The sequence below is a fragment of the Diceros bicornis genome, chromosome 20, assembly GCF_020826845.1.
Source record: "Diceros bicornis minor isolate mBicDic1 chromosome 20, mDicBic1.mat.cur, whole genome shotgun sequence".
In the NCBI taxonomy this organism is placed as follows: domain Eukaryota; kingdom Metazoa; phylum Chordata; class Mammalia; order Perissodactyla; family Rhinocerotidae; genus Diceros; species Diceros bicornis.
In genome coordinates this window covers 5,660,612-5,685,291 of record NC_080759.1, presented here as the reverse complement: position 1 = coordinate 5,685,291, position 24,680 = coordinate 5,660,612, and the positions used below count along the sequence as shown (strand labels likewise).

General features: G+C 59.0%; 2 protein-coding genes and 1 non-coding gene across 5 annotated transcripts; all 3 read right to left on the bottom strand.

The window, feature by feature from the left end:
* Positions 1-165: 165 nt before the first annotated feature.
* SLC5A5 (solute carrier family 5 member 5) lies at positions 166-12,966 on the bottom strand. 3 transcript variants are annotated; one of them, XM_058563717.1, is made up of 15 exons: positions 12,149-12,961; positions 11,226-11,291; positions 10,892-10,943; positions 10,638-10,705; positions 9,748-9,902; positions 9,161-9,301; positions 8,957-9,086; positions 7,963-8,051; positions 7,160-7,272; positions 7,017-7,087; positions 6,509-6,595; positions 6,220-6,413; positions 4,416-4,540; positions 3,582-3,697; positions 166-2,478 (listed from the first exon to the last, which is right to left on the bottom strand). In XM_058563717.1, exons 1-15 carry the CDS (start codon positions 12,503-12,505, stop codon positions 2,314-2,316), a joined length of 1,929 nt encoding a protein of 642 aa, XP_058419700.1. In that variant the 5' UTR covers positions 12,506-12,961; the 3' UTR covers positions 166-2,313. The 3 variants fall into 3 exon arrangements, with proteins under 3 accessions (XP_058419700.1, XP_058419699.1, XP_058419701.1); XM_058563716.1 differs by having other exon boundaries at positions 7,017-7,272; positions 12,149-12,963; XM_058563718.1 differs by lacking the exon at positions 9,161-9,301 and having other exon boundaries at positions 7,017-7,272; positions 12,149-12,966.
* Positions 12,967-18,745: 5,779 nt separating this feature from the next.
* Positions 18,746-22,007, bottom strand: RPL18A (ribosomal protein L18a). The gene is made up of 5 exons (XM_058563715.1): positions 21,920-22,007; positions 20,468-20,647; positions 19,893-20,022; positions 19,105-19,214; positions 18,746-18,896 (listed from the first exon to the last, which is right to left on the bottom strand). Exons 1-5 carry the CDS (start codon positions 21,935-21,937, stop codon positions 18,804-18,806), a joined length of 531 nt encoding a protein of 176 aa, XP_058419698.1. The 5' UTR covers positions 21,938-22,007; the 3' UTR covers positions 18,746-18,803.
* LOC131419339 (small nucleolar RNA SNORA68) lies at positions 19,340-19,472 on the bottom strand. The gene has a single exon (XR_009223193.1). It is a non-coding gene; the product is annotated as a small nucleolar RNA SNORA68 (small nucleolar RNA).
* Positions 22,008-24,680: the final 2,673 nt, after the last annotated feature.

Genomic DNA, 24,680 nt, shown 5'->3' with positions numbered 1-24,680 from the left:
ATTAACCGGTGAACGGATGAACAAACTGTGGTCCATGCACACAGTGGAATCCTCTTCAGCAACAGAAAAGAACGGACAATTGATACATGCGACAATGTGGCTGGATCTTTACAACAGCAGCCAGGCCAGCTGTTCCACCCGGGGAGAGGCTTTGCCCCACCCTTTCCCACCCCCATGTTGGGCTCTGCTCTGAGCAATGACCATTGACCAGTGGAAAGTCTGTTTCCCATGCTACTCAGTCATCGATTTAAAATTTGTCATGGTCCCTTTTAAGTTTAAATCTAAAGGTCTCCACAAAACAACTTGCACAGAGGACCAGGTCTCTGAGAGGTGGAGAGAGGCCAGATTGGGAGGGGTGTATTGGTTTCCTGAGGCTGCCATCGCTTAAAGCAATAGACATTTCTTCTCTCACAGTTCTGGAGGCCAGAAGTCTGAAATCAAGGGGTTGGCAGGGCCGTGCCACTTCTGACGGCTCTGAGGGAGAAGCCCTCCCAGGCCTCTCTCCCGACTCTGGCAGCTCCAATGATCCTCGGGGTCCCTTGTGGATGTATCACTCCAGCCTCCGCTTGTGTCCTCATGGCTTTCTCCCTGTGCGTCTGTGTCTCTTCTCTTCTTCTTTTTTGCAGGGAAAGATTTGCCCTGAGCTAACATCTGTTGCCAATCTTCCTCTTTTTCTTCTTCCTCCCCAAAGCCCCAGTACATGGTTGTATATCCCAGTTGTAAGTCATTCTAGTTCTTCTATGTGAGCTGCCACCATGGCATGCTAACTGACAGACAGGTGGTGTGGTTCAGTGACCAGGAAATGAACCCGGGCCACCGAAGCAGTGAGTGTGCTGAACTTTAACCACTAGACCATCAGGGCTGGCTCCCTTCTCCTCTTCTTATAAGGACACGGTCATTGGATTCCAGGCCCACCCTAATGCAGTATGACCTTATCTTAATTTAAATAAGTGCGCCTGCCAAGACCCTATTTTCAAATAAGTCACATTCTATGGTTCCAGGTGGACAGGAATTTTGGGAGGACCCTGTTGAACCCAGTACAGGGGCCGCGACTGTCAGGTGAGCAGGGGACACTCCCCTGGGGGCAATGGGAGCCACGGCAGGTGTGTGGGCAGAGGCAGGCACAGCCAGTTCTCAGGGTCACAGAGACCCCAGGGGCTGGTGAGGGACAGCGTGAAGGCCTGCAGGGTCCAGGCGCAAAGGGCAGTGAGGAGAGGATGCTTCAGGGGCATCCGGAGGGGAGACGCTGTGTCCGGGAGGGCAGCACCATGCTCCCCAACGTGGCAGTGCTCGCCTCGCTCTCATACTTTACACCCTCAGGTTTATTCACTCACAGACTTGGGGCGAGAGACACAGATTCGCACTCGGATCTGACCGAGGAGATCTGAGGCAACGGCCAGAATGATCTTTCAGAGAGCACAGAACATCAAGCCTCAGAATCCGTTTATTTCCAGCCAAGGGATAAAGTCTCCAGCCAAGGGTCAGCGGGTCCCAGGGACGCGAGCCCACTGGCCCATCTTACCCTGCATGCTAGTGACGTAAGGCAATGGAGCCTCAGCGTCACGCAGCACCCAGGCCGGTCCCCGCCCAGACCGGACCAGCCGTGTGACCTTGGGCAACCTCGCTGACCCTCGGTTTCTTCCTCTGTGAAGTGGGTTCACAGTCCTTACTGGATGAGATGGGGAAAGTGTCCAGGCCCAGGAGGAAGACTGAAAGCATTAATTCCGCCCCCCCTCCACTTCTGCTCCCAAGGTCTCAGGCCACGACGTGTGCCCACCACAAGGAGGAAAGCAGGAAGGGGGTTAGGAGGGAGAGCTAGTGTCCAACTTTCCACGGGTCTCTGGTTTGCTCTGTGACCTTGGCCAAGTCGCTGCTCCTCTCTTGGCCTTAGTTTCCCCGCCTGTGATATGGGGTGCAGGGGGTCACGCCTGAGGACCTCCAAAATGTTTGCTAAGGTTCCGACACCTCCCGGGGAAGAGCTGGGTCTTTCTCAGACCCTCACACTGTGCTTGGGGGTTTCTCATGTTGTCCAGAGGAGACTCCAACATCTTTCCATTGTAGGTAAAGAAAATCCGGCCTTGTTTTGGGGGAGCGGGCAGGGGAGCAGCATCTAAGACTAGGCAGGCTGGAAGCTGAGGGCCGGATAAACGCCCTCCTGGAGGTGGGGTCTGCCTCTCCCCACGAGGCGGACATGCAGTCCCCAGCTCATGTGCACACGTCACAGTCCAGCCAATCGGAGCCGAGCCTGCTGGCCCGTGGCCCGGGATTGGGCCACCCTGAGGCTCCATCCCAGGCAGCCAGTCTCCGGCTGGCTCAGAGGTCTGTCTCTCGCAGGTCACAACCCCTGTCATGTCCACTGCCGGGGGTCCAGGAGCCAGCTCCATCCACCTCTTTCTGCCCTAGGAAGAGCAGATGGTCCTCGTCGGTGGGCAGGAAGTCTGGAGGCCTCTTGGCTCCAGGGGGCAGTTCCTCAGCACCCTGGGGGGAGGAGAGAAGAATGACCTCATTAGAGACCTCATTTCTGCCCTGTGTCAGTCCACCTCCCAGATGGGGACACTTGAGGGCCTGTGAGGATGGGACCTAGTCAAGATTGTACAATATCCCCTTGTCCAGTGCATCGGCCGGTCCTGTCCCTTCTGCCTCCAAAACCTTCATCCACTTCTCTCTGCCATGCCCATGTCAGCTTCAGTTCAGGCCATCGATGCTGACTGCCTCCCTCCTCTCTCTGATTCTCTGCCTGTTTCCCCCAGCAGCTTTAAAACACTTCAGCAAAACCCCTTCCCTCACCAGCCCTCCCCTTGTCAGGCCTGTTCTGGCCCCAGGGCCTTTGCACCTGCTGTGCCCTCCACAAGAATGTCCTTCCTCTATATGTCCATACGGCTGGTTCCTTCTCCTCATTCTGGGCTCTGTCAACGTCACCTCTTCCAAGAGGCCACCCGCATCACAGGAACCAGTTTTATTGTTTTCCTAATACTCATCACCTGCTGAGGTCCTACTCATTTCTCAGGTTAGCTTTCATCTGCTCCTGTGAGATGGTGGGCTCAGACCCCAGCCCAGAGCAGGGTGGGGTACACAGCAAGTGCTTAATAAATGAGGAAATGAAACAGGGAATCCAAAGCAGGGGCAGGCCTGGATCAGGCTCCCCAGGGACAATGTTTCCCAAACTCAGGGCATTCACATAGCAACCACACAGCTTTGGCCAAAGTCCGTCTACCCCCTGTCGTGTTTCTTATGTAAGATCTTCTCTAAGTTGACTCACTTTTGAATTAAGTAATTTTATTTTCAGAAGAGACTTTATATCAGTAACCTAAAGGCAAACGAGTTTCACTCGCCATAGGTTGGAAGTAATTGTAAAAACAGATACAATGAAAATGCACAGTATGAAATTCTGCTCACTCCTTGTTGAGGGAGATAATAAAACGTGTTGAAGATGCATCAGCCCCCACCTGAGCCTTTCCACTGGCGGTAATGAGGTTGAGAAAGATGGTGACTCACATGTCACACCATGCCCAGAGCACTGAAGTCACTTCACTGACCAACCCCGCCCTGCCCTGCTCTGGGAGCCCCGCCCTGAGACTGACCTTCACTAGGCTGTCATCCAGGGTGGCTACTTCTTCCTTGGGGGCCACCAACGCCGTCTGCCATGCGAGGTCCCACCACAGCAGCCCGGGAGCCAGGGCACTGCGCTTGCTGGGGCCTGAGGGGCAGAGGGAAACGGACCCATGGTGAGGCGTGGCGGAAGCGGAGACCCTGGGGAGGGGAAGCAGAGCTCTGACGGTTCCAATCCCCGACCCGATAGTGACCCCCGGGGGACCCTGCCAAGCCTTTGCCCTCTCCGGGCTTCATTTTGCTCGTCTACACAGTGGGGGGTTGTAATACAAGATCAGTGGGTGGCCAGAGGGTCCAGCGTGTGGTTCCGCTCACTGCCATGGGCCCAGCGTCTAGAATAGAGCCTGGCACAGAGAAGGACTCAGTAAAGGCCTAGTGAGTGTGAAGTCTGAGACCCAGGAAGCAGCAACAGGTACTGTTATGGTGATTGTTTTCTCTTGGTCTCTTTCCACTGCTCTGCGGGGTTCAGAATTCCCGGAGGGGCAGGGAGTCACCGAGGCCCTCAGGAGAAGTGTTTCAGCACCAGGGACAGCGTCTCGCAGCCCCACCCCACATCCTCCAGCCATGGCTCCATCTTGGGGGTGGAGGAGGGACTAGAGAGGCGGGCAGGGGGCTGCCTGAGTTTCTGCCTTTGCAAAATAGGACAAGCCGTGCGAGGTGACGAAGCATAAAGGGTGTAGATGCGTCCACCATGCAGTGGCCTCTCAGCCAACGGGAGCCTTCCTCCTCTCCCTGCCCAGTGGTTCCTGGAGGCAGAGGGATGGACAGAGTGACCTCTGTCTGAAGGGGCCATACGCCCTGCTTACCCGTCAGGCAGCTGACGAGGGCTCCACATAGCACGGTGCTCAGTGTGCCCAGGGCGCCATAATAAAGATAGGAAATGGCGTAGAAACTGTCAGCTAAGGCGGGTCGATCAGGTTCCATTCCGAGGCTGGCGGTGGGAGAGGTGAGCATGAGTCCAAAAGCCTGTCCCACTCCGTTCACTTCCCCCCACTCCCCGTCTCCACTGCCACAGCCTAGCCCAGTCCTCTGTGGGTGCTCACCCGGACGTGTGCAGTAGCCAATTTCCTTTCCCTCCTGCTATCCCCTCCCCACCCCCAGCCACTCTCTACCCACAGCCAGGGGGAGCGTTACTAAAATGTAACTCAGATCACCTCCAGCCACTGCTCATCACCCGCCGTGGCTCCCTATTGCCCTCAGAATCAAACCAAATTAAACTCTTAGGAGAAAACACAGGTGTGAATCTTTATGACCTTGGATTTGGCAACAGTTTCTTAGATGTGACACCAAAAGCACAAGCAACCAAAGAAAACATAGATAAACTGGACTTCATCAAAATTAAAAATTTTTGTGTATCAAAGGACACTGTCAAAAGAATGAAAAGATAACCCACAGAATGGGAGAAAATCTTTGCAAATCTTTCATCTGATAAGGATCTAATATCCAGAATATATAAAGATATAAATAATACATAAATTACATAAAGTACTTAAATAAATAAAAAGACAAACGGCTCAATTTAAAAATGGGCAAAAGATCTGAACAGACATTTCTCCAAAGAAGATATATAAATGGCCAATAAGTCCATGAAAAGACGGTCACCATCATTAGTCATCAGGGAAATGCAAATCAAAACCACAACCAGATACCACCTCACACCCACTAGGATGGCTCAAATGAAAAAAAAAGAAAATAACAAGTGCTGGCGGGGATGTGGAGGAATTGGAACCCTCATACATTGCTGGCGAGAATGTAAAATGTGGAAAAACAGTGTGGTGGGTCCTCAAAAAGTTACACATAGAATTATATGACCCAGCAATTCTGCTTCTAAGGATAAACCCAAGAAAAATGAAAACATATGTCCATAGCAAAACTTGTACACACATGTTCACAGCAGCACTGTCAACAATCGACAAAAAGGGTAAACCACCCAAATGTCCACCAACTGAGGACGGATGAAGAAAATGTGGTCCATCTCACAATGGAATATTACTCAGCCATAAACAGGAATGAAGCTCTGACATGCTACAATGTGGATGAAGCTGGGAAACCTCATGCTGAGTGAGAAAAGCCAGACACAAAAGGCCACACAGTGTGTGATCCCATTTATATGAAACGTCCAGAACAGGCAAATCCATAGAGACAGAAAGTGGATTAGTGGGTGCCTGGGCAGGGGGAGGGGGTGGGGAGTGACTGCTAATGGGTATGGGCCTTGTTTTTAAGGTGATGAAACGTTCTTGAGTTAGAAAGTGGTGACTGTTGTATAACCTTGTGAATACACTAAAAACCACTTTTAGGTGGTTAATTTTATGGTCTGTGAATTATATCTCACTTAACAAAAAGAGAATCAGACCACATTCCTCTGGCTGGACCTCATGTCCTATCCTTTCTCCTCCCATTAAATCCATTCCAACCTCACCACAGTTGGAATAGGCACTAAAGTGAACCCGGCCTCGGGGCCTTTGCACTTTCCCTTCGCTCCGCCGGGAATGCCCTTTCCTCACCGCTTCCCAAGCCACTCTCTTCCTTCTCCTGCGGGATTCAGTTGGAGGGCCTCTTCCCTGATCACACCCTCTCAGGCCACGCCCGCCCTCAGAAGAGCCCGCTCACCTGGGGGCCTCGCCTGAGGCGTTGGCGGCGAGGAGCGGGCCGGGGAGGCCGGAGGCGTTGGCCGAGGGCTGGGCGCAGCCGGCGGCCGACGACGTCAGGACCCCCATGGACTGCGCGCTGGGCGGGTACAGAGCGGCGCCCACGGCCACCCACAGCGAGAACGCCAGGCCGGCGGCCAGCCCGCAAAGGACGCCCTGGGGCGGAGCCGGCGTCAGGGGACGAGCGTCCAGCCGCGCCCCGCGCCCCGCGCCCCGCGCCCCGCGCCCCGCGCCCCGCGCCCCGCGCTCACCCGCGTGCTGCAGGCGGGGAGGAACATGCCCAGGATGAAGGTGCCCAGGAGGGGGCCGCTGATGACTCCCATGACGGTGAAGGAGCCCTGGGGTGGGGGGCGGTGAGGGCGGAGCCGTCCCGCCCTCCGGCCTCCTCTACCCGCTGGGAAGGCAGGACCTGAGGTCCCACTGTGGGCCTCGAGACGCCTCCGTGCCTCGGTTTCCCTAAAGGGGAGGGGACTCCCGATTCCCGCCTCTCCCTCTCCCCCTAAGTGGGAGGCCAAGATGCGGTTCTCTGTCCTGACAAATGCTGTCCCACCTCCAAGCCAGGGCGGGCCCTTCCTGCCCCCAGGCCCCCACCTCCCCGCCCTCCTCCAGCCAGGTGGCGGCGGGAAGGACCTGCCGCCCGGTGGCATCAGACAGACGCAGCTCTGCCGTCGACAGGAGAGCCCCCTCTGATCCTCAGCCCGCTGCGGACGACGCCGGCCCCTCGGGGGACGGGCGGGGGCGGGGCGGGGCGGGGCTCACCTGCAGGACGCCGCCCCCCAGCAGCGAGGACAGGGCCGCCACGGTGAGGCAGGCGGAGCCGTAGATGAGCGCTGTAGCGGATGCGGCGGCGCGGTCAACAGGGAGCGGCGCCCCTGGCCCCCACCCGGGTCCCCCCAACTCACAGAGCCCCTTGGAGATGACTACGAGTCTCCGGGGCGCCAGGCTCGGCAGTCGAGGTTTGATGAGGTCCTCCACAGTGACGGCAGCCATGGCGTTGATGCTGGTGGATGCGGTGCTGGGGAGCACGAGGCGGGGCGGGGGTCGTCAGGCCACACCAAGGGACTGGCCACACCCCCTCTGGGGCCCACCTGCTGGGGGAGGCCCGCAGCTGCCCATACTATCTGACCTGCCAGGACCCCACCCAGCCCAGGGGCAGAGGCGTGGGTGACTGAGTCCCGCAAGGGTGGAGATGTCTACCCCCCACCGCACAGCCCCCCATGAAGCAGGGCAAGAATGACACAAGTTTAAGTTACAGAGCAATAACAGGGCACAGAGAACCGCCACATGGGACCCTGGTCACAGCAGGGGCAGGGGTGTGGCAGGAGTCAGGGAGGACTTGACACCCCCGAGCGTGAGGCCTTGAGGGCTGGAGTGGGGGACCACTGGGTATGGCTGTGCCCCAGAGTTAGAACAGCTGTACCTTCCACACAGTAGCTGGTCACTAAACATTTGTTTGGGGGAGGAAGGAACGGGGTGTCGGGTGTGGCCCTTCCCGGGGATAAGAGGTGAAGACCCCTTGGCTGGGGTCCTTATGCCCAGGGTGTGCCTTCGGCTGGAGTTCACCTGAGCTGCCCGCTGGGGGCCGAGCAGGGGCTGTAGATGAGGGACGTGCCCAGAACATTCTCTCCTGCAGAGGGGTGGCTGGTGGGGACACAGAGGCCCTGAGGGGTTCAGCCGTGGCTGGGCGGGCGGGGGGGCCGCTCACCTGAGGGTGCCGCTATAGGCACAGGCCAGAAAGAGGCCTGGGACTCCGGGCAGGTCCTCAAAGATGTCCAGCACCAGCAGGGGCATGTACTGGGGAAGCAGGGCGGCCTTCAGGACAGCGGCCCCCGGGAAGGGGCTTCGGTCTGTCCTCACGGTGTGCGTCCCCGGAGCCCAGTGCAGCCTGGCTCACAGTGGGCACGGAGGGTGTGTTTGTTGATTGACTGTGTGCCCCTGAGGACTGTCACGGCGCCACCGTGTACAGAGCCCTGGGGTCCCCGTGAGGCAGAGTCCCATGTCATCCTGTCTTTACTGACGAGGACAGAAAAGCTGAGACATGCAGTCTGTCCTGAGGTTGCACAGTCAGGCAGCCCAGGACCCGACCCCAGGGGAGGACAGTGATGGGGTGGCCGCACAGCCTCTGCCAACTCTGAACCCCATGGCTAGAGCTCCGCCACGCTGTGACCTGGGCATGGGTCCTGGCCCTGGCAACACCCCTGACTTGCCTGCGGACCTCAGGCAGTTGCTTCCCATGCCCTCCAGCCTCAGTTTCCTCATCTGTAAAGTGGGGGCCATGACAACGTTGGCCTCAGCGTATGCTGAAGGATTTGATGAGATACCTCTTGTGAAGGGGACCGCATGAGGCAGAGTAGGTCCTTGGGACGTGGGAGCTGGTCGTTCTTACTAATATCAACACTATCGTTTCATGCTGGACCATGGTCACATCTCCTCCTTATACCCCTCAGGGAGTCTTTGACTCTGGATCTGGATGTGCCCCTCCCCTGCTCACACCCCCGCGGCTCCCCATCACCTCCCGGCCTCATCTTGGCCACTCCTGTTGGATCCTCCTCTGAGTCAAGCTCTTTGCTGCCTCTGGGCCTTTGCACAGGCTGTTCCCCCTGCTAGGAACGCTCTTCCACCCTCACCCCCAGAATTCACCCACACAGAGGTTCAGAGCGGGGTGGGGTGGGAGTGGCCAGGAGCTGGGCCGGACTCACCTGGTCCGGGGCGGAGATCCGCCCTGTGAGCAGAGGGTCGCAGTCGAGGTAGAAGGTGAACATGACGATACCACAGCCAGCGGCGCTGGACACGATCAGGAACAGGCCCAGCTGGTTGATGAGCAGAGCCCTGGGGGAGGGGCAGCCTCAGGCTGGGGAGGGGCAGCACATCCCAGGGGCCCCCCGACCCTCCTAGACACTCACAGCTTGGCCTGCTTCTCTGTGCGGCAGGCCACATAGCGCTGCACCTGTGCCTGGTTCACACCATACATCGAGAGCCACACCAATGTGCCGCCCACCACAAAAGTCCAGAATGTGTAACGACTCCGAGGGTCCAGGTCAAAGCTAGATGAGGGCAGAGCATGTCAGGCATGTGGGGATGCCACACTGACTTCACCCTCCCCAGGACCCAGATGGCCATTCTGGACCTCATGGGCCTTAAGGGGACATTTGGGGTGGGTTTTGAAGTGTGAGTAGGAGTTTGCCAGATTGAAAATTCATTTATTTGTTTACTGAGTCTTCCATGTATGCATTCCAAAACCATTTTTTCTGTGACCAGCTGGAACCTCAGAGAGCCTTCAGTCCCCAGTCTGGGCTGGGGGATGGGGTGGTGCGGAGGTCTGGGCCCGATGGAGGAATGGGGCCTAGGGAAGTACAGAGAGGGGGAGCCAGGGTTCTCTCTGTGGGGAGTCTGGGGAGGGGAGCAGCAGGAGACATCAGCTGGCTTCTCCCAGGGCAGAGGGATGCCAGCCCTGTCATTTTGCAGTATCCTCCTCTACATTTCCACTCACTCCATCAGATTGATCCGGGAGTGGTTCTGGGCCAGCCTGAGCATGTGCCTAGGCCCGCCCACGAGCATGGTCCCCTGGGCCAGGACAACCCAGAAGCCAGCCAGCATCACCACGACCTGGAACACGTCGGTCCAGATGACAGCCTTCATGCCGCCCTGCAAGATGTGACAGAGAGAGGGAGGGGGTCACACGGGGACCTGGCTGGTCAGATGCCCCTGTCTGCCTGTTTCCTCCTCTGTAAAATGGGGTTAATAATGGTACTCCCTATGGGTGTTGTTGTGAGAAAAAGCCTTGGCACAGCACCTGGCACACACACATGTTCAGTGAGGGAGTGAGTGCTGGCTGCCACTACTGTTGTTATTAGCTATTGTTTTTACCCTCCAGCCTCCATGGCAGCCCCTGGATTTTCCTTTGGAGAAGCTCCCCCCCCCCCCCGTAGGCCATTCAGGTGAGGCCAGCTCCGCTCCCAGATCCAGGAATAGCCAGCCAGAACTTCCCAGCCCCCCAAACTTCTGTGAATGGCTCATCCTGCACACAAGACCAGAGCCAGTCAAACAGCCTTCCTGGGACATTAGCCAGCCTGAAATAGGAACTCACTTTCTGCTGGAAGGAAGCCCAAAGGGGTGGAAGCCTGGAGCTGATGGGGCCCCTAGAGATGGCAAAGGGACCCAGAGGATGCTGTTGTAGCCCCTGGATCCAGCCATGCCTGAAACTAGCTTAACCCTGGACTCTCAGCAGTAAACCTTTCACATCCCCTTCCATTATAAACATGAGGAAACAGGCCAGCTGGGACACAGGCTTCCTGGGGAGGAAGGGAAGGTGGACAGAGCAGTGCAGGGTCTCCCCCTCTCGGTGAGCATGGAGCCCCCACGTCGGGTGGGGGGACTCACCACAGTCGTGTAGAAGGTGCAGATGGCTCCGGTGGAAAGGAGCGACGCCCAGATGTCCAGCCCGGTCACTGGGCAAGGAGACCCCCTATTAGGCTGCTGGGCGGGTGTAAGCTTGGCCCCCAGTGTCCTGGGCCCTCCTCGCTCCAGGAGGGTTCTTCCTTCCCAACTCTCCGGGGGCGGCTCCTCCCCACTCCTCGGTCCGGTCTCTAGCCTTTGCCCCTCCCGGTCACCTCCCCGGGTCTCCCAGAGTCAACCTTGGTTCAGGATGAGCGCGGGGGCGTAGATCACGATGCCAGTGTACAGCATCTGCAGGTAGACGGCGGGGCAGTGAGGCAGGGCGGGGGAGGGTAGTGGCGGTGGTGGTGTCGGCGAGAAGGGGCTCGGGAGATGGGGCTGGAGGGTGGTTGGGGTAGAGGAGGGAGAGGATGGGCGGGGCCAGGCTGCGTGGGGGCGGGGCCAGGTCGGGCGAATAGGAGAGGCCTGGGGGGCAAACCCATAGACAGGGCCGCAGGGGGCGTGGCCAGCGGCGTGGGCGGGGCCATGGGGCGGGGCCGTCGAAGGCGGGACCCTGCTGGCGAGGGCACTCACTGTGGCCACCAGGTACTGCAGGGTCCCGCAGAGCCGCACGGCGCGGCTGAAGCGCAGCTCCAGGTACTGCAAAGAGGAGCCGAGGGCTCGTGGTCACCGGGACAGGTTCTACCCAGGGGCTCGAGGCCTCTGGGGTCCTTCACCCGCCCTCTTCGCTTCTGCCCTCCCTCCAGCGGCCACCTGCGCTCTCCGCATTCTTGCCCGTGGGGGCCCGGCCGAGCGCCCACTCCGACCTGTCCGCACACACCCATGCACACGCGCCATCCCCGCGCCTGTGCACACGGCGTGTGCCCGGGAGGACCGATCCATCGAGTGTGCACATGTCGCCCCCTCCCCGCACTCGGGGGCTGATCGGCCCCCGTGGCGGCCGGCGGTCTAAGTACTCGGACTGTCCACGTGGGCACGATGCAGACAGTGCCTGTGGCCAGCTGTTACTGGGCGCCTACTGTATCACAACACACAATACACTGGTCAAAATTTTAATCCCTTTACTCACTGCCCTGGAGGGAGGTCTGTAACTAGCCGGGTCTGACATTTGGGAAACCCGAGCAGAGAGGCACGCCCCTTGCCGAAAGTAGGAGGAATCGGGGAAGCGGGTTTCGAGCTCCGAGCCGGCCGTCCGCGGAGCACTGGCGCGTGCGCACGCCCAGGCACGTGGGGGGCAGGCGTGTGCCCGTCCGCCCGTGAGGGCCCCGCCCCCCGGGGCTTCCACCCAAGACAGCCAGGACGCCGGCTCCTCTTCCTCCTTCCTGCCCCTCGCCCCAACGCCCGCGGCTTCTTCCCGGAACCCGCCCCACCTGCCCGCCTGCGGCCCCGAGGAGAGCACCGAGGAGCCCGCCTGCGGCCGCTGCACAGCGCGGCCGGCCCCGGGCGACCCCGCGGCTACCCTGCGTTCGCAGCCGGGCAGGGCCTCTGCCCGGTACCTGGTAGGTGCTGGTGAGGCCCAGGCGGTAGAAGACGGGCAGGAAGAAGGCGGCGGTGAGCAGGGAGTTGAGCAGCTGGCCCAGGCACATCCAGAGGAACTTGAGGCCGTAGCGGTAGGCCTCGGCCGGCACGCCCAGCACCTGCACGGCCGACATGAAGCTGGCGGACAGCGAGAGGCCGACGGGCAGCGCCGCCAGGCGCCGGCCCCCCGTGAAGAAGTCCTCGGCGCTGCGCTGCCCGCCCCGCGCCAGCCCCACCCACAGCCCGATGCCCGTGGACACCAGCAGCATGAGGGCGAAGACCCCGTAGTCCCAGGCTCCGAACGTGGCCCGCGCCCCTGCCTCGGTGGCGCCCATGGGGGTGGGTGCGGGCGCCAAGCGCGTCCCCGGCCCTTCCAGCCGCCCCGCGTGCCCAGCTGAGGGAGGCTGGCAGCAGCCCAGGAGGCACAGCTGCGGGGAGGTGGGAGGATGCTCGGCCCCCGCAGCGAGGCCCACGCTGTCCGCTTCGGTCCCCTGCGGGAGGCAGCGAGAGGGCTCGGGCCGGGGCTCCCGCGCGAGGAATCTGCGGGTCCTTGCAGCGGTCGTCCGCCCACTGTCCCTCCTCTTCGTCTACGCGTCTGCCTCTCCGGCTGTCTGTCTCCCACTCAGTCCGGCGGCCCCGTGCGCCCTGTGTCCCCCGCCCGGCCGGCCGTCTGTCCGTCCCCCGCGAGCTGTGCTCAGCGCCGACAGCTGGAGGTCTCGGTGGGGCTCAGTGGGGCCGTTCGCGGCGGCGGGCTGCGGATTTATTGCGCTCCCGGGTCAGCGAAGCCCCGCCTCCAGACTTGGAGCGGGCGGGACCCGCACCCTTTCTGCCCGGGACTGGGTCAGGCAGGCCGGGACAGGCCACGTGGGTGGCTGCTGGGGTGGGGGCGGGGAGGCTCCAAATGCCCCCTTGCTTCCTGGGACACTTTCCCCTGACCACGGGCCGTTAGTGTCTCCCATTGACAGGTGGAGAAACTGAGGTTCAGAGATGGCATGTCACTCACCCGAGGCCACACAGCTGGGAGCAGTGACTTAAGCATTCAAATCCTGCTTTTGTACCTTGAGCTACAGAGAGCTCCCTCTCCCACAGGACTGGGGGCACTTTCAGGAGTTCGTGGTCCCATGAGGAAAACGAGCTCTGCGTGAACCCCTCCCCCGACTGGCACCGGGACCCACCTTTTCTCTAGAGCCTGTCGTGAGGGCATCGCCGCCCTCAGGCCAAGCTGAGTGGGAACCATCGGGGTTAAGCCCTGAGTGTGAACATACTTGAGGAAGTCTTTGCTTTTCTCTGGGCCTCAGTTTTCCCATCTGTACATAGGGACAAAACAGCCACTGCCTCAGGGGATACACTGAGCCTGCATAACAGAAGCCCGGCACAGAGTTGGCACCGCGTTCATTTGTCGGTTCCTTCCTCAAACACGCGCTGAGTTCCAGCCCTGTGCCAGCAATCCGTGTATAATGGCGGTCAGGGAGGGGCTGTCAGTGGCCACACACCCGAATAAATGGAGACCCGTGACCACCTGGGGGTGGTGTCTGCATGTCCCTATCGCACAAATGAGGAGACTGAGGGCCAGGGAGGGGAAGTCCTTTGCCTGAGGTCATGCCATCAAGTGACCCAGACACTGTCATCTTGGGGCTCTCCCTTAGTGAACCCAGAGGGACCACGGCCTCTAGAGCTCTGACTTCTGGCTTGGAGTCCTGGCTCAGCCTTCAAAAGCCAGGCTCCTTCCTCCACAAGGGGGGAGATCTAAGAATCCGCCAGGTTACATGGGAGGAGACTGGAGTCCTCCCCAGACTCTGCCACCCCCTGGCGGCGTCCTCTGGCCTACACGAGCCTCTCCAGCCGGGCCCAGCGTCCCCCATGCATCCGCAGGTGTCCCCCGGGACTGTCTTCTCTCTCCCTCTCCCCGCGTTGTGTGGGGCGGGCCTGCCCCTCCCCTGGGGCTGCAACACCGCGGCTGCCACACGGGCATCTGCTGCCTGCTGGCACGCACCCTCCGCCCGCCCCAGAGGGTGGGGAGGACACCTGCCGCTCTGTGTACCCCTGGAAAACATGGTGGGAAAGGGGAAACCCCGGCCAGGATCCCTTCCCGCAAAGCCGTGCAAATATATGCGAATTGTGCAAACCCACAAACCAGCCCTGTCTCACCGGGGCAGGTTCTGGGAGGCGGTACCATCCCCTGCCAGCTCCCCTTTCCCCACCATGGGGGAGGGGGGTCCAGGCTGCAGACTGACGCCTGGGCTGAGGCCAGTTCATCTAGTGCCTACTGCGTGCAGGGCCCTGGGCCACGTGCTGGGGACACAGCAGAGTCCAGGTGGACCCACCTCTCGCACAGGCTCACGGGGGCTCACCGCACTGACCAAGCCAGCAGATGAATGAAGCCAATGGATGACAAGAGTGAAGCAAGGTCAGAGATGGAGACAGCCTGGGGACCGCTTTTATGGGGGACCTCTGAAAGGGGACCTCTGAGGAGGTGAGTGGAGACCTGCAGGCAGAGAATGAGCTGGGCCTGGAGAGAGCTGGGGAAGGGTGCTTCAGGCAGGGGAACCACTAGTGCAAAGGCCCTGGGGTGGGAAGGAGCAGAAGGGCGAAAGGGTAAGTGAGGACAGGAAGGGCCACAAGGGCCCTTGAGCCTTGGGGAGGGGTGTAGATTTTATTCTGAGGGTGCTGCGGGGCCACTGGAGAGTTTGGACCAAATGAGGGACCTAATGAGATTTCTAGGTTGTGAAAAGCCTGCCATGCCCAAGGGGGGGCTGTGGGGTGGGGAGAAACGGGTGGATTTGGAACATGTTCTGGAAAACCAGAACACAAGAGGAGACCCAGAACTAGGAGCCCTGCAGGGGCTGAGGAGGAGGAAGCGTGGAGGGGGCAGGGGGCAGGGGGCAGGGTGGGGGAGCAGCAGTCACACCTTCCCTGAGTGTACAATGCCCATCCCGGAACGGGGAGGGGGCAGGCAGGACCCCAGGATATGAGTTGGAAAGACCCCCATCTATCGTCATCGGCGGGGAGAGGAGCAGAGCCCCCCCTGAAGGCCTGGCAGCAGTGTGAGCAGAAGGGGCAGGGATGTCCAGGGCTGCGTGGGTATCTGCTGCTCTGACCCCTGCCCGCGGGCTGGGCACCCCAGTGCCCCTGGGTCTCCCTGGAGACAGGCAAGGGCAGGGGTGAGAGGCTGTGAGGTCCTGTGGCCCCAGCACGACCTGCTGGGTGTCTGGCCTTGAACTTCTACCCCGCATTTAAGAGACACCCACCTCGACCACTCCAGGTGCAGTTGATGCTGCGACTGGGGCGCTCGGTCTGTTCCAGGAGCCAGATCTGGTCTCGGCACCCGCCCTCGCCCCCACGGTCCTGACTCAGGCGCAGTGCGGGCAGCAGCGGCTCCCCGCCCCGCCACGGCACGACACCTGGCACCTGGGCAAGCCCAGGGACGGGACCTGGGGGTGCCCCGCACCCGAGGAGGTGGGAGAGGTCTGCCAGGGACATGCGACTTCCCCATTCCTGCCCTCGTCACCCTCGGGCTGGCTGGGTGAGCCGGCACAGGACCTGTCCCTCTCCCGGAGAGGAGTCAGCGGTCTACACAGCCGGCCGCCTCACAGCCCCACTTGAAGCGCCCGTTTCGTCCTGGCTCTGGGCCTTTGCCAGTGTGGGTCCTGGCGCCTCAGCTTCCTCTGGAGCGGGAGGACTCAGCTCAGTGGTCCTCACCCCAGCCCCCTCCTGACGCCCCTCTGCGCAGGGTCTGTGGGGAACTGCCCGGTGGGTGGTTACACAGCAGAGGGGCTGCAGGGAACCCAAGAGGATGAGGAGCCAGCAGGACAGGGGGCAACAGTTGGTTAGGGAGCTGGGGGCTCGCTCTTCCTTGGTTCAAGGCCCCCTAAACAAGACGGCTGACCCCACCCCTCAGCTGGTTGGGGCGGAGCCCCCCAACTGGTTCCCAGGCTGTAATGAGGACCTGGTGGAGCCTGAGGTGGGGACGGGAGTCCATGCTGTGCCTTTGTGGGGCCCCGGCCTCCCACGTTCCTGGTGAAGCAACCTCCCACGTGAGCCGCCTGGACTCGCAACCACTCCCGCATCTGAAGCCCCCACCCCCACTTTACACAGGAAGAGACTAAGGCTCTAAGTGGCCCTGACTTGCCCCAGGCACAGCCATCAGGGCCCACCTCCAGGCCATCAGGAGTTCCAGATCATAGCCTAAGCAGGCCTGGGGTCTCCTTCACCCTCAAGTTCTACAGATACAGGTCAGGTACCCGAGCTCCTTGCACCTTGTTGCTCAGTGTGTGGCTTCTCTATGGCCAAAGCTGGCTGCCTGAGCACTGGCCATTACGCCTATGTTCCAGCCGGATGGGCATCTGCTGGAAATGGCACAAGTGACTATCACATGGCCGCCCCTAACCAAAAGGGCGACTGGGAAACTTTCTTTTTTGGGTGGCATCTAGATATGGAGATCCTTTTACTGAGGAGGGAAAAAGAGTATTTGAGGGCAATTAGGAGTTTCTGCCAAAAATCACAGAAGATTAATGAAACTGAGTAAGCAAAAATTTTAGCATGGCCCCCGTCAAATATACCTTAAACATCAAAAAGGGCCCTGGAAAAAAAGAACTTGCAACATACAAGGGGATTTTCAGGCTTTAGCCCAACTAAAGAGCTTTTACAAAACAAAAATGACCAGCAACCAGTGAGAAATGAGCCAAGTTCTTACACGATTCTTTTTTTTTTTTTTCCCCCAAAGCCCCAGTAGATAGTTGTATGTCACAGCTGCACATCCTTCTAGTTGCTGTATGTGGGACGCGGCCTCAGCATGGCCAGAGAAGCGGTGTGTTGGTGCGCGCCTGGATCTGAACCCGGGCCGCCAATAGTGGAGCGCCTGCACTTAACCGCTAAGCCCCGGGGCCGGCCCACAAATGATTTTTAAACCAGGGAAGTGCCTCCATCAGAAAGAAAAGCAAATTAAAACACTAAAGTGGGATTTTTTCAGGTGTCAGCGTTTGGTAACCCAGTGTCATCACGGCTGGAGGAAAACAAGCCCCTGATTCAAGGCTGCTGGGAGAGTCAAGTCGTTCCATGTCCAGAGGGCATCCGGGGAACATCAAAATCACAGCCTTGGTCCAGGAGTCTGCATCATCAACCCGCCGCAGCAGACTCTGAGAGGGATCTGCACTGGCCATCACCACCCTTTTCTCGGCTCCAGACTCCCTGAACCTCTCCTGGAGACAGTGAGGGTCGTGTATAGTCCAGCCCTCTCAGACTCAGTCTGGTGGGGGACAGAAAACCAATCAAGTCACATGAATAGAGTTATGCTTTACAAACTTGAGTGAAGCCAACCCAGTGACCTGTGGAGAGCAGTCCAGGAAGCCCGCTCAGCAGGTGCAAAGGCCCGGGGGTGGGAAGGGGCGGCTGTTTAACAGCAGGCACAGCAGCCAGCAAGGCCCAGGCAGCCAGCCTGTCCTCAGGCCTGTCCTTCCTGAGACAAACACTGGCCCTGCCCGAGCCCTGCCCCAGGCATCTGGCACCTCTCCAAGCACAGGTGGGGTCTGAAGTGACTTGGTTTTCTGGAAACCACTCAGGCTGATCATGCTGACTCAGCCCCCACAGGTGGGAGAAGGGAGGCTGTGCCTTTGCCTGGGACACTCCAGACCTGGCTGTGTCCCCGACCGACCCCCAGCCCACAGTGCCTTTTTGTGCCTCAGCTTCTTCCCAAGCCCAAGCTGGCTCTCTGGAACACAAGGCAGGTCCTGAGTGACCGGTGCTCCCAGCACCTGCATGCTGGGGACTCCTCAAGTAGTCAACTGAGTCAGCGTGGTTGGAGCCCTGACCTTCTCACAAGGACACCCAGGCTCAGAGGGTCAGGGCTGCCCACGGCGACATGCCAAGGACAAGCACTGCCAAGGTCTCAGCTCCCGGCTGGGCCTCGGCCGGTCACCCCCCGGGATGGGATTAGCTTCATGCCTGGAATTCCCCAGGGCTTAAGTGGTTCCCTGGAGGAGGCCACCCCCTAGAGCCCTGGATCTCTCCAGCAGGATTAGGGCCATGCCATTCAAGGGGCCTCCTTCCAGCCCAGCAGGCCCGGGCCCTCCTGGGTGCCTGTGGCTCTGAGGCTCTAGGAACCAAGAACGTGGGTTCCAGGGGGGAGCCCCAAGTGGAACAACCCAACCCCATCACCCTGATGCCCCAGGGTCTGCCTGCCTCATCGCCCCACCAGCAGCAATGCACCAAGCTGAGGCCTGGGTCTAACAAGGCAAGCAGGACAGATCTGGGGGCCAAACCTGTGGCCTGCAGCACACCCCAAAGCTCACAGCAGTGGGCTGCCTGATGGCTCTGAAAACTGAGCCTTCTGGCTCCAAGCCCTGCCCATGAAAGCCTCACCGCACGGAGCCCCAGGAGCTGAGCGGGCTGGAGAGCGCTCAGGGCTGGGGCCCTCGCCACTGCCGGGGGGGGGGGGGGGGGGGGGCCGTGGAGAGGGAGGAGTCCAGGTCCCAGCCCAGGAGAGGACCCCTCCCTGAGCCAAGAACTCACAGCTCAGCTGTGCCCTGTGGAATTCTGTAGAACATGTAAAAAAAAAAAAACAGGTGTGTCTGAACACCCCGGTTTTCCCAAAAAGTTTATTTGGGCAGACCTGGGGGTCGGGGAGGGCTCCCCCCTCTAGAAGAAGGTGTTGGGCCTCTTGGTTGTGAAGCGTGGCTTGTGCTGGCGACGCAGGACCCGGTGGGGCAGCGGGAACTTGATCCTGGAGTCCTATAAGAGGGAGCAGAGTGCGGGGAAGGAAACCTCTCACCTTGTCCTCCGGGGCTCACCGAGGCGCGGCCTCCCCTCCCCGCCCAGGCTCCTGCGTCAGACCTGCTGCCTCTGTGTCTCCCAAGGCTTGGGGGGCAGCCAGGCCAGCTTAGCGTTCCGGGGGAGCCCCCTCAGCCCAGACCCCCAGCACGGCCCCCAGGGCACTCACGTGGAACTGCTTGACTGCCGGTCGGCGGCACTTGCTGGCCGCAATCTCCTCCACCTTCATGATCTGGATCGAGTGGGCCCGGGCGCGGTGCCGGGCGCCCATGTCTCGGTCTGCAGGCAGAGGGAGGGGGTGGCATGACCGTGTACTCTGGGGTCTGGGCATTCCCCAAAATTCCCATCACGTGCCCGAGGGGCCCCAACTTGGGGACTGGATGGCCACAGCCTCTGGCCACCAGGGGTGTAGAACCTCCAAATTCACTTTGAGGGGCACGGCCACAGCCCCCCAAAGGCGACGAGATCCGCTTGCTGTTAGCACCTCTGTTTAAACCACTGCTACAAGCAACAGCAGTTCTTGGGTTTAGGTGCTTGGGTTTCGGCTCGGGCAGGCGCCCCGCTCTGGGAGCACCCAGGGCTATCAGCACCAGACAGCGGCCGGACGAGGGTCTGGGTGGGTGCTGTACTACCTGCAGGGCTGACCCGGAGAGGGAGGTTCCAGAATTGGGTGTGGTGGGTGAGTGAGCCTGCTCGGGAAGGACTCGAGACCCCCACCCTCCAATCCCCAAGGTCCACCTGCTGCTGCCAGGTTCCAGACAAAGGCGTTGAGTGCCTGCAGCCTCCTCTCTGCTGCCCCTGCCCTCTAAGCAAACACCCCTCCTGAGCCCCATGTCACCACCCCCGGAAGCCTCCTGCATTTGTCCCGCCTCAGTCTGTGGCGTGTGTGTCACACCAGGCCGAAGATGCCTGCGACGCAAGTCTACTCAAGGGAGCGGGCCAGGGGCAGTGGCTTACAGCACTGGGTGACAGCGCCCGCGGTGGTCAGGTCCCGGTACTCCCGGTACATGTTGTGAGTGCCGCTGCGGGAGTCGTAGCGCAGCCAGATGCCGAAGTTCTTCACCCGCAGCGGGGATTTCTCAAACACCTGCCAGAGAAAGGAGAGCGGCTGCGGCGAGAGCAGCAAGCGGACTTCCACCGGCCCCTACCCCCGGCGCTCTGAGGCCAGGCCAGCCCAGGCCCAGGCCTCTCTCGTGCCGGGTTCCCAGTCTCCGAACCTCAGGCATCCGGAAGAACCTGCTGTCTGAGAGAAATCCACAGTGACAGCAAAGGACGCAGACAGCCCGGCCCCGACCCAGCTCCAGACCCTCCCAGAACGACTCCTGGTGCAGAGCCCAGGGCCCATCAAAGCAGATGTGGCCAGGTAACAGCACCCCTCCCCACTTTACTGGGGAAGCCCAGGAGGGGTGCCGGCTGCCCGGGGCCTAAACAGCACCAGGAGCCGTTAAGTCTGGAACTCCATGGGGTGAGGGATGCCCCACGGGAAGGTGTAAATCCACGCCGGACCCCACCTCATCTCAGACATCCTGTACCTGCCCGCAGTAGACAATCTCCCCCGAAGACTTCTTCATCTTCTTCAGCTGAGACACAAAATACCAGAAGCGAGACTTGGCGACGACATGGTTAGGCGCGAAGATGCGCATGCGGTAGAGCGGCGGCGTGCGGCACTTGGGGGTGGGCAGGCAGCGCCCCACCACCTTGTACTCTCGCAGCTGAAACAGAAACAGAGGTGAGGTGGGGCCAGCACCCCGGGGCTGGTGACAAGTGCATCAGGGCGTTGAGAAGGGAGGGTCCCATCTCAGGAACTCCGTGTGCAATCTGGGTGACTGTGGGTCATGCCCCTGCCTGGGCCTTCTCCATGAAAGGGAGTGAGGACAGGAAGGACTAACAGAAATGCCCGGGCACCCTTTGCCCAGCTCAGGAAAGCTGGGCGGGGCTGTCAACCCCACCGTCCTTCCCTTTCTCTTTTTACTCGTGAGAAAAGCTGCCGCCTAGACCTGCAGCCTCAAGCCCTGAAGAGTCAGGCAGCCTCCCTCCTCCACGACATCTGCCGCTCACGACCTTTTGCCAACATCCTCTTTCACTCTAGGGTCTGGAGACAGTGACCAGCCCAAGATCTCACAGCCCACCCCAGGCAAAACCAGGACAAGAATCCAGTTCCCTCCCCAGCCCTGGTCTCCCTGGACTGCTGCCATGCGACTTGAGCTGCCTCAGTGTTCCCAGGGGCAGTCCAAGGGGTCTGCACTCCCAAGCGCAAGCTCCCGTTTACACAGACGCAAAAGTGAGCACATCTGCCCGGTCCAAGCCCTGAGACAGTAGCAAGGAGTCACCTCCGTCGACGACTCGCCACCCTCCAACTAACTTCTGTAGAAAACAGCCTCCAATACCGCAAACTTGTGTCCTGCCTCCACCTCTCCACCTGACTCATCGGCCTCTTTCCCAGGTGGAAAGAGGCTGGCGAGCTGCACAGGACCCACTCTCCCTGCTTCTCTCCAGGGCCTGCTCTCCCATCTGTGCGCCATAACGCCCTCTGGTTTTGCCCAGCGCTTGCCAAAAACAAGGCTCGCATTCCCCGTGTCGGCTCGGGTTTATACTTTTTCTACTTCTCACAACCATACGGAGAGAAAAGGAATACTACTGCCGCCCCCACCCCGGTCCGCTTTGCAAACGGGGAAACAGGCTCGGATGCTCGACAAGGTCTCGTGGCGCGAGCCTCCACGCCGCGCAATGCGTCCCTCGCCCTGGAAAGGAGGCCCGGCCTCCTCGGCCCCCGCGATCCCCGCGGCGGCAGGGCCACGCGCCCGCCTTCCCACGCGGCGCCCGCAGTGGCCGCCATGTTGGCTACACCTGGGGCGGCGGCGCCCGGCCGCGCGGGACCCAGCTGGAAGCGCAACCCTCCGACGCGGCCCGCGCCAACCTCCCGGGGCCTCCCATTGGGTCTGCACCGCGTCTCCCGGTCCCCGGCCCCGCCGCGCCGGCCATACCGTGCCGGACGCCTTCATGTCGCTCTCTCCACACTCGCCGCCACCCACAAAAGGAAGTGGCCGCCCTCGCGCAGCCGCTCAGCAAGACTTCTCTGCCGGAAGTCCCCCTCCCGAAGCCGCGCGCCCATTGGCTTCTCGACCCCACGCTCAACAAGATCTGCTTCTTCATTGGCTCCGGATCCACCAACCTCTCACAACCTTCGCGGCGGGACTACTACTCCCAAGAGGCAGCGCGGCTAGGCCCGCCTGTTCCGCCGCGGCCTTAAAGGAGCGTCGGCGCGCGGGGCACGCCGGGAGTCGTAGGCACTCAAGGGGATCTCGGTGGCAGGTTCGAACGTTCTTCTTCTGCCAGATGTTTTTGCATAGAACCGGACTTCGGGTGGCCGCGGTGTTTGTGATGCGCTGGCGGCACTTCTACCCTCTCGAGGCCTCTTCTGCCCTGGAGGTGTGTTACAGAGGTCTCGGGCCACACACCTGAGAGTTATCTGTAGAATGAGAATAATACTAGTGTTTTCCCCTAGAAATGTTACGATAATGAGATGAGATGACCGATATAAAACGCCAGGCGCAGAGCAATCAACAATCAACAAGCGCTCAGGGGCCGGCCCCGAGGCGCAGCGCTTACGGTCGCGGGCTCCGCTTCGGCGCCGCGGCCCGGGGTTCGCTGGTTCGGGATCGGGGCGCTGACCTACTCTCCGCTGGTCCAGCCATGCTGCGGAGGCGTCCCACAAAGAAGAGCTACAGCTCTTCAACTATGGCACACAACTATGTACTGGGGCTTTGGGGAGAAAAAGGAAAAAAGAGGAAGATTGGCAACAGATATTAGCGCAGGGCCAATCTTCCTCAAAAAACAAAAACAAAAACAAAAAACAACAACAAGCGCTAACATTCATGAGGCGCTGGAATGCTGCTTATGATTATCCTGGGGGTCTGATTTGTGGTTCGTAGTAGCAGAGATCCAAGCCCCATCCGCTGGCCTCCAGTACAGATCCTGGAGCAGCATGGGGTCGGAGTGGGCCGCTGGAACTGATCAAGGTGCGGTCCCCACGTTTGAGGGGCCTCGGGCTTAGCAATTTCCTCAGGAAAAAAGAGGTGATCTTGGAGGGGAGACTGGCGGTGGAAAAGGAAAGAACCAGAAACACCTCACGATGTCAGGCTGTGAAGAAAAACAAAGAGGAAAGAGGATAAATCGGAGGGTTTATTTTAGCAGGGAGGGCTCTTGGATGAGGTGACATCTGAGTCCAAGTAGCATTTTTCTTTTTTTGATTAAAAAATTGATAACGGCTTCATTGAGATCGAGTTCGCACACTATACAATTCACCCACTTAAATTGTAGAATTCAATCGTTTTACCACGTTCACAGACACATGTACATATGTATTTAGTATATGCACAATTGTGCAACCATCGACATAAAATTTAGAACATTTCCATCATCCCCAAAAGAAGCCCCTTACCGTTAGCAGTCACTTCCCATTCCCTCCCCCTCCCCCAGCCCTAGGCAACTGGGAATCTACTTTCTGCCTCTATAGATTTGCTTGTTCTAGACTTTTCAGGTAACTGGAACCATACAAAATGAGGTCTTTTGTGATTGGCTACTTTCACTTAGCGTAATGTTTTAAAAGTTCATTCACATTGTATCATGGGTCAGTACTTCATTTCTTCCTACTGCTAAATAATGTGCCATTGTATGGGCATATGTGGCCATTCATCAGTGATGGACATTTGTGTTGTTTCCACTTTTTGGCTATTGTGAATAACGAGATAATGACATCTGCATGCAAATCTTTGTGTCAATGTATGTTTTCACATCTCTTGGGTATATAGCTAAGAGTGGAATTGCTGGGCCATATGGTAATTCTATGTTTAATCTTTTGAGGAACTGCCAGACTGTTTTTTAAAAAGCCTGCATCATTTTACATTCCCATTAGCAATGTATGAGGGTTCCAATTTCTCCACATCCTCATCAACACGTTTTATTACAACCATCCTAGTGGTGTGAAGTGGATCTCATTGTGGTTTTGATTTGCTTTTCCCTGATGGCTAGTGGTGTTGGGCATCTTTTCAAGTGTTTATTGGCCATTTGTTATCTTCTTTGGAGAAACGTCTATTCAAATTCTTTGCCCATTTTTTTTTTATTTTTATTTTATTTTATTTTTTTTTTTGTGAGGAGATCAGCCCTGAGCTAACATCCGCCAATCCTCCTCTTTTTTTTTTTGCTGAGGAAGACGGCCCTGGGCTAACATCTGTGCCTATCTTCCTCCACTTTATATGGGACGCCGCCACAGCATGGCTTACCAAGCAGTGCGTCGGTGCGCGCCCGGGGTTCCGAACCAGCAAACCCCGGGCCGCCGCAGCGGAGCGCGCGCACCCAACCGCTTGCGCCACCGGGCCGGCCCGCCCATTTTTTAATTGAGGCATTTTTAAAATATCATTGAGTTGTTTATTCCATAGATGTATAGTTCCTTATCAGATATATGATTTGCAAATTTTTTTCATTCTGTGTGTTGTCTTTTCACTTTCTTTTTTTTTTTTGTGAGGAAGATTAGCCCAACCACTATGCCCTGGGCCGGCGCCTCCACTTCATTCTTTCGAATGTGGAGATCCAGTTGTTCCAGCGCCATTTGTTGAAAAAACTATTCTTTCCCCTTTGAATTGTCTTATCGAAAATGAATGGTTTATTTCTGGATTCTTAATTCTGTTCCATTGATCTGTGTATCTGTCTTTATGCCAGTACCACACTGTTTTGATTACTGTAGCT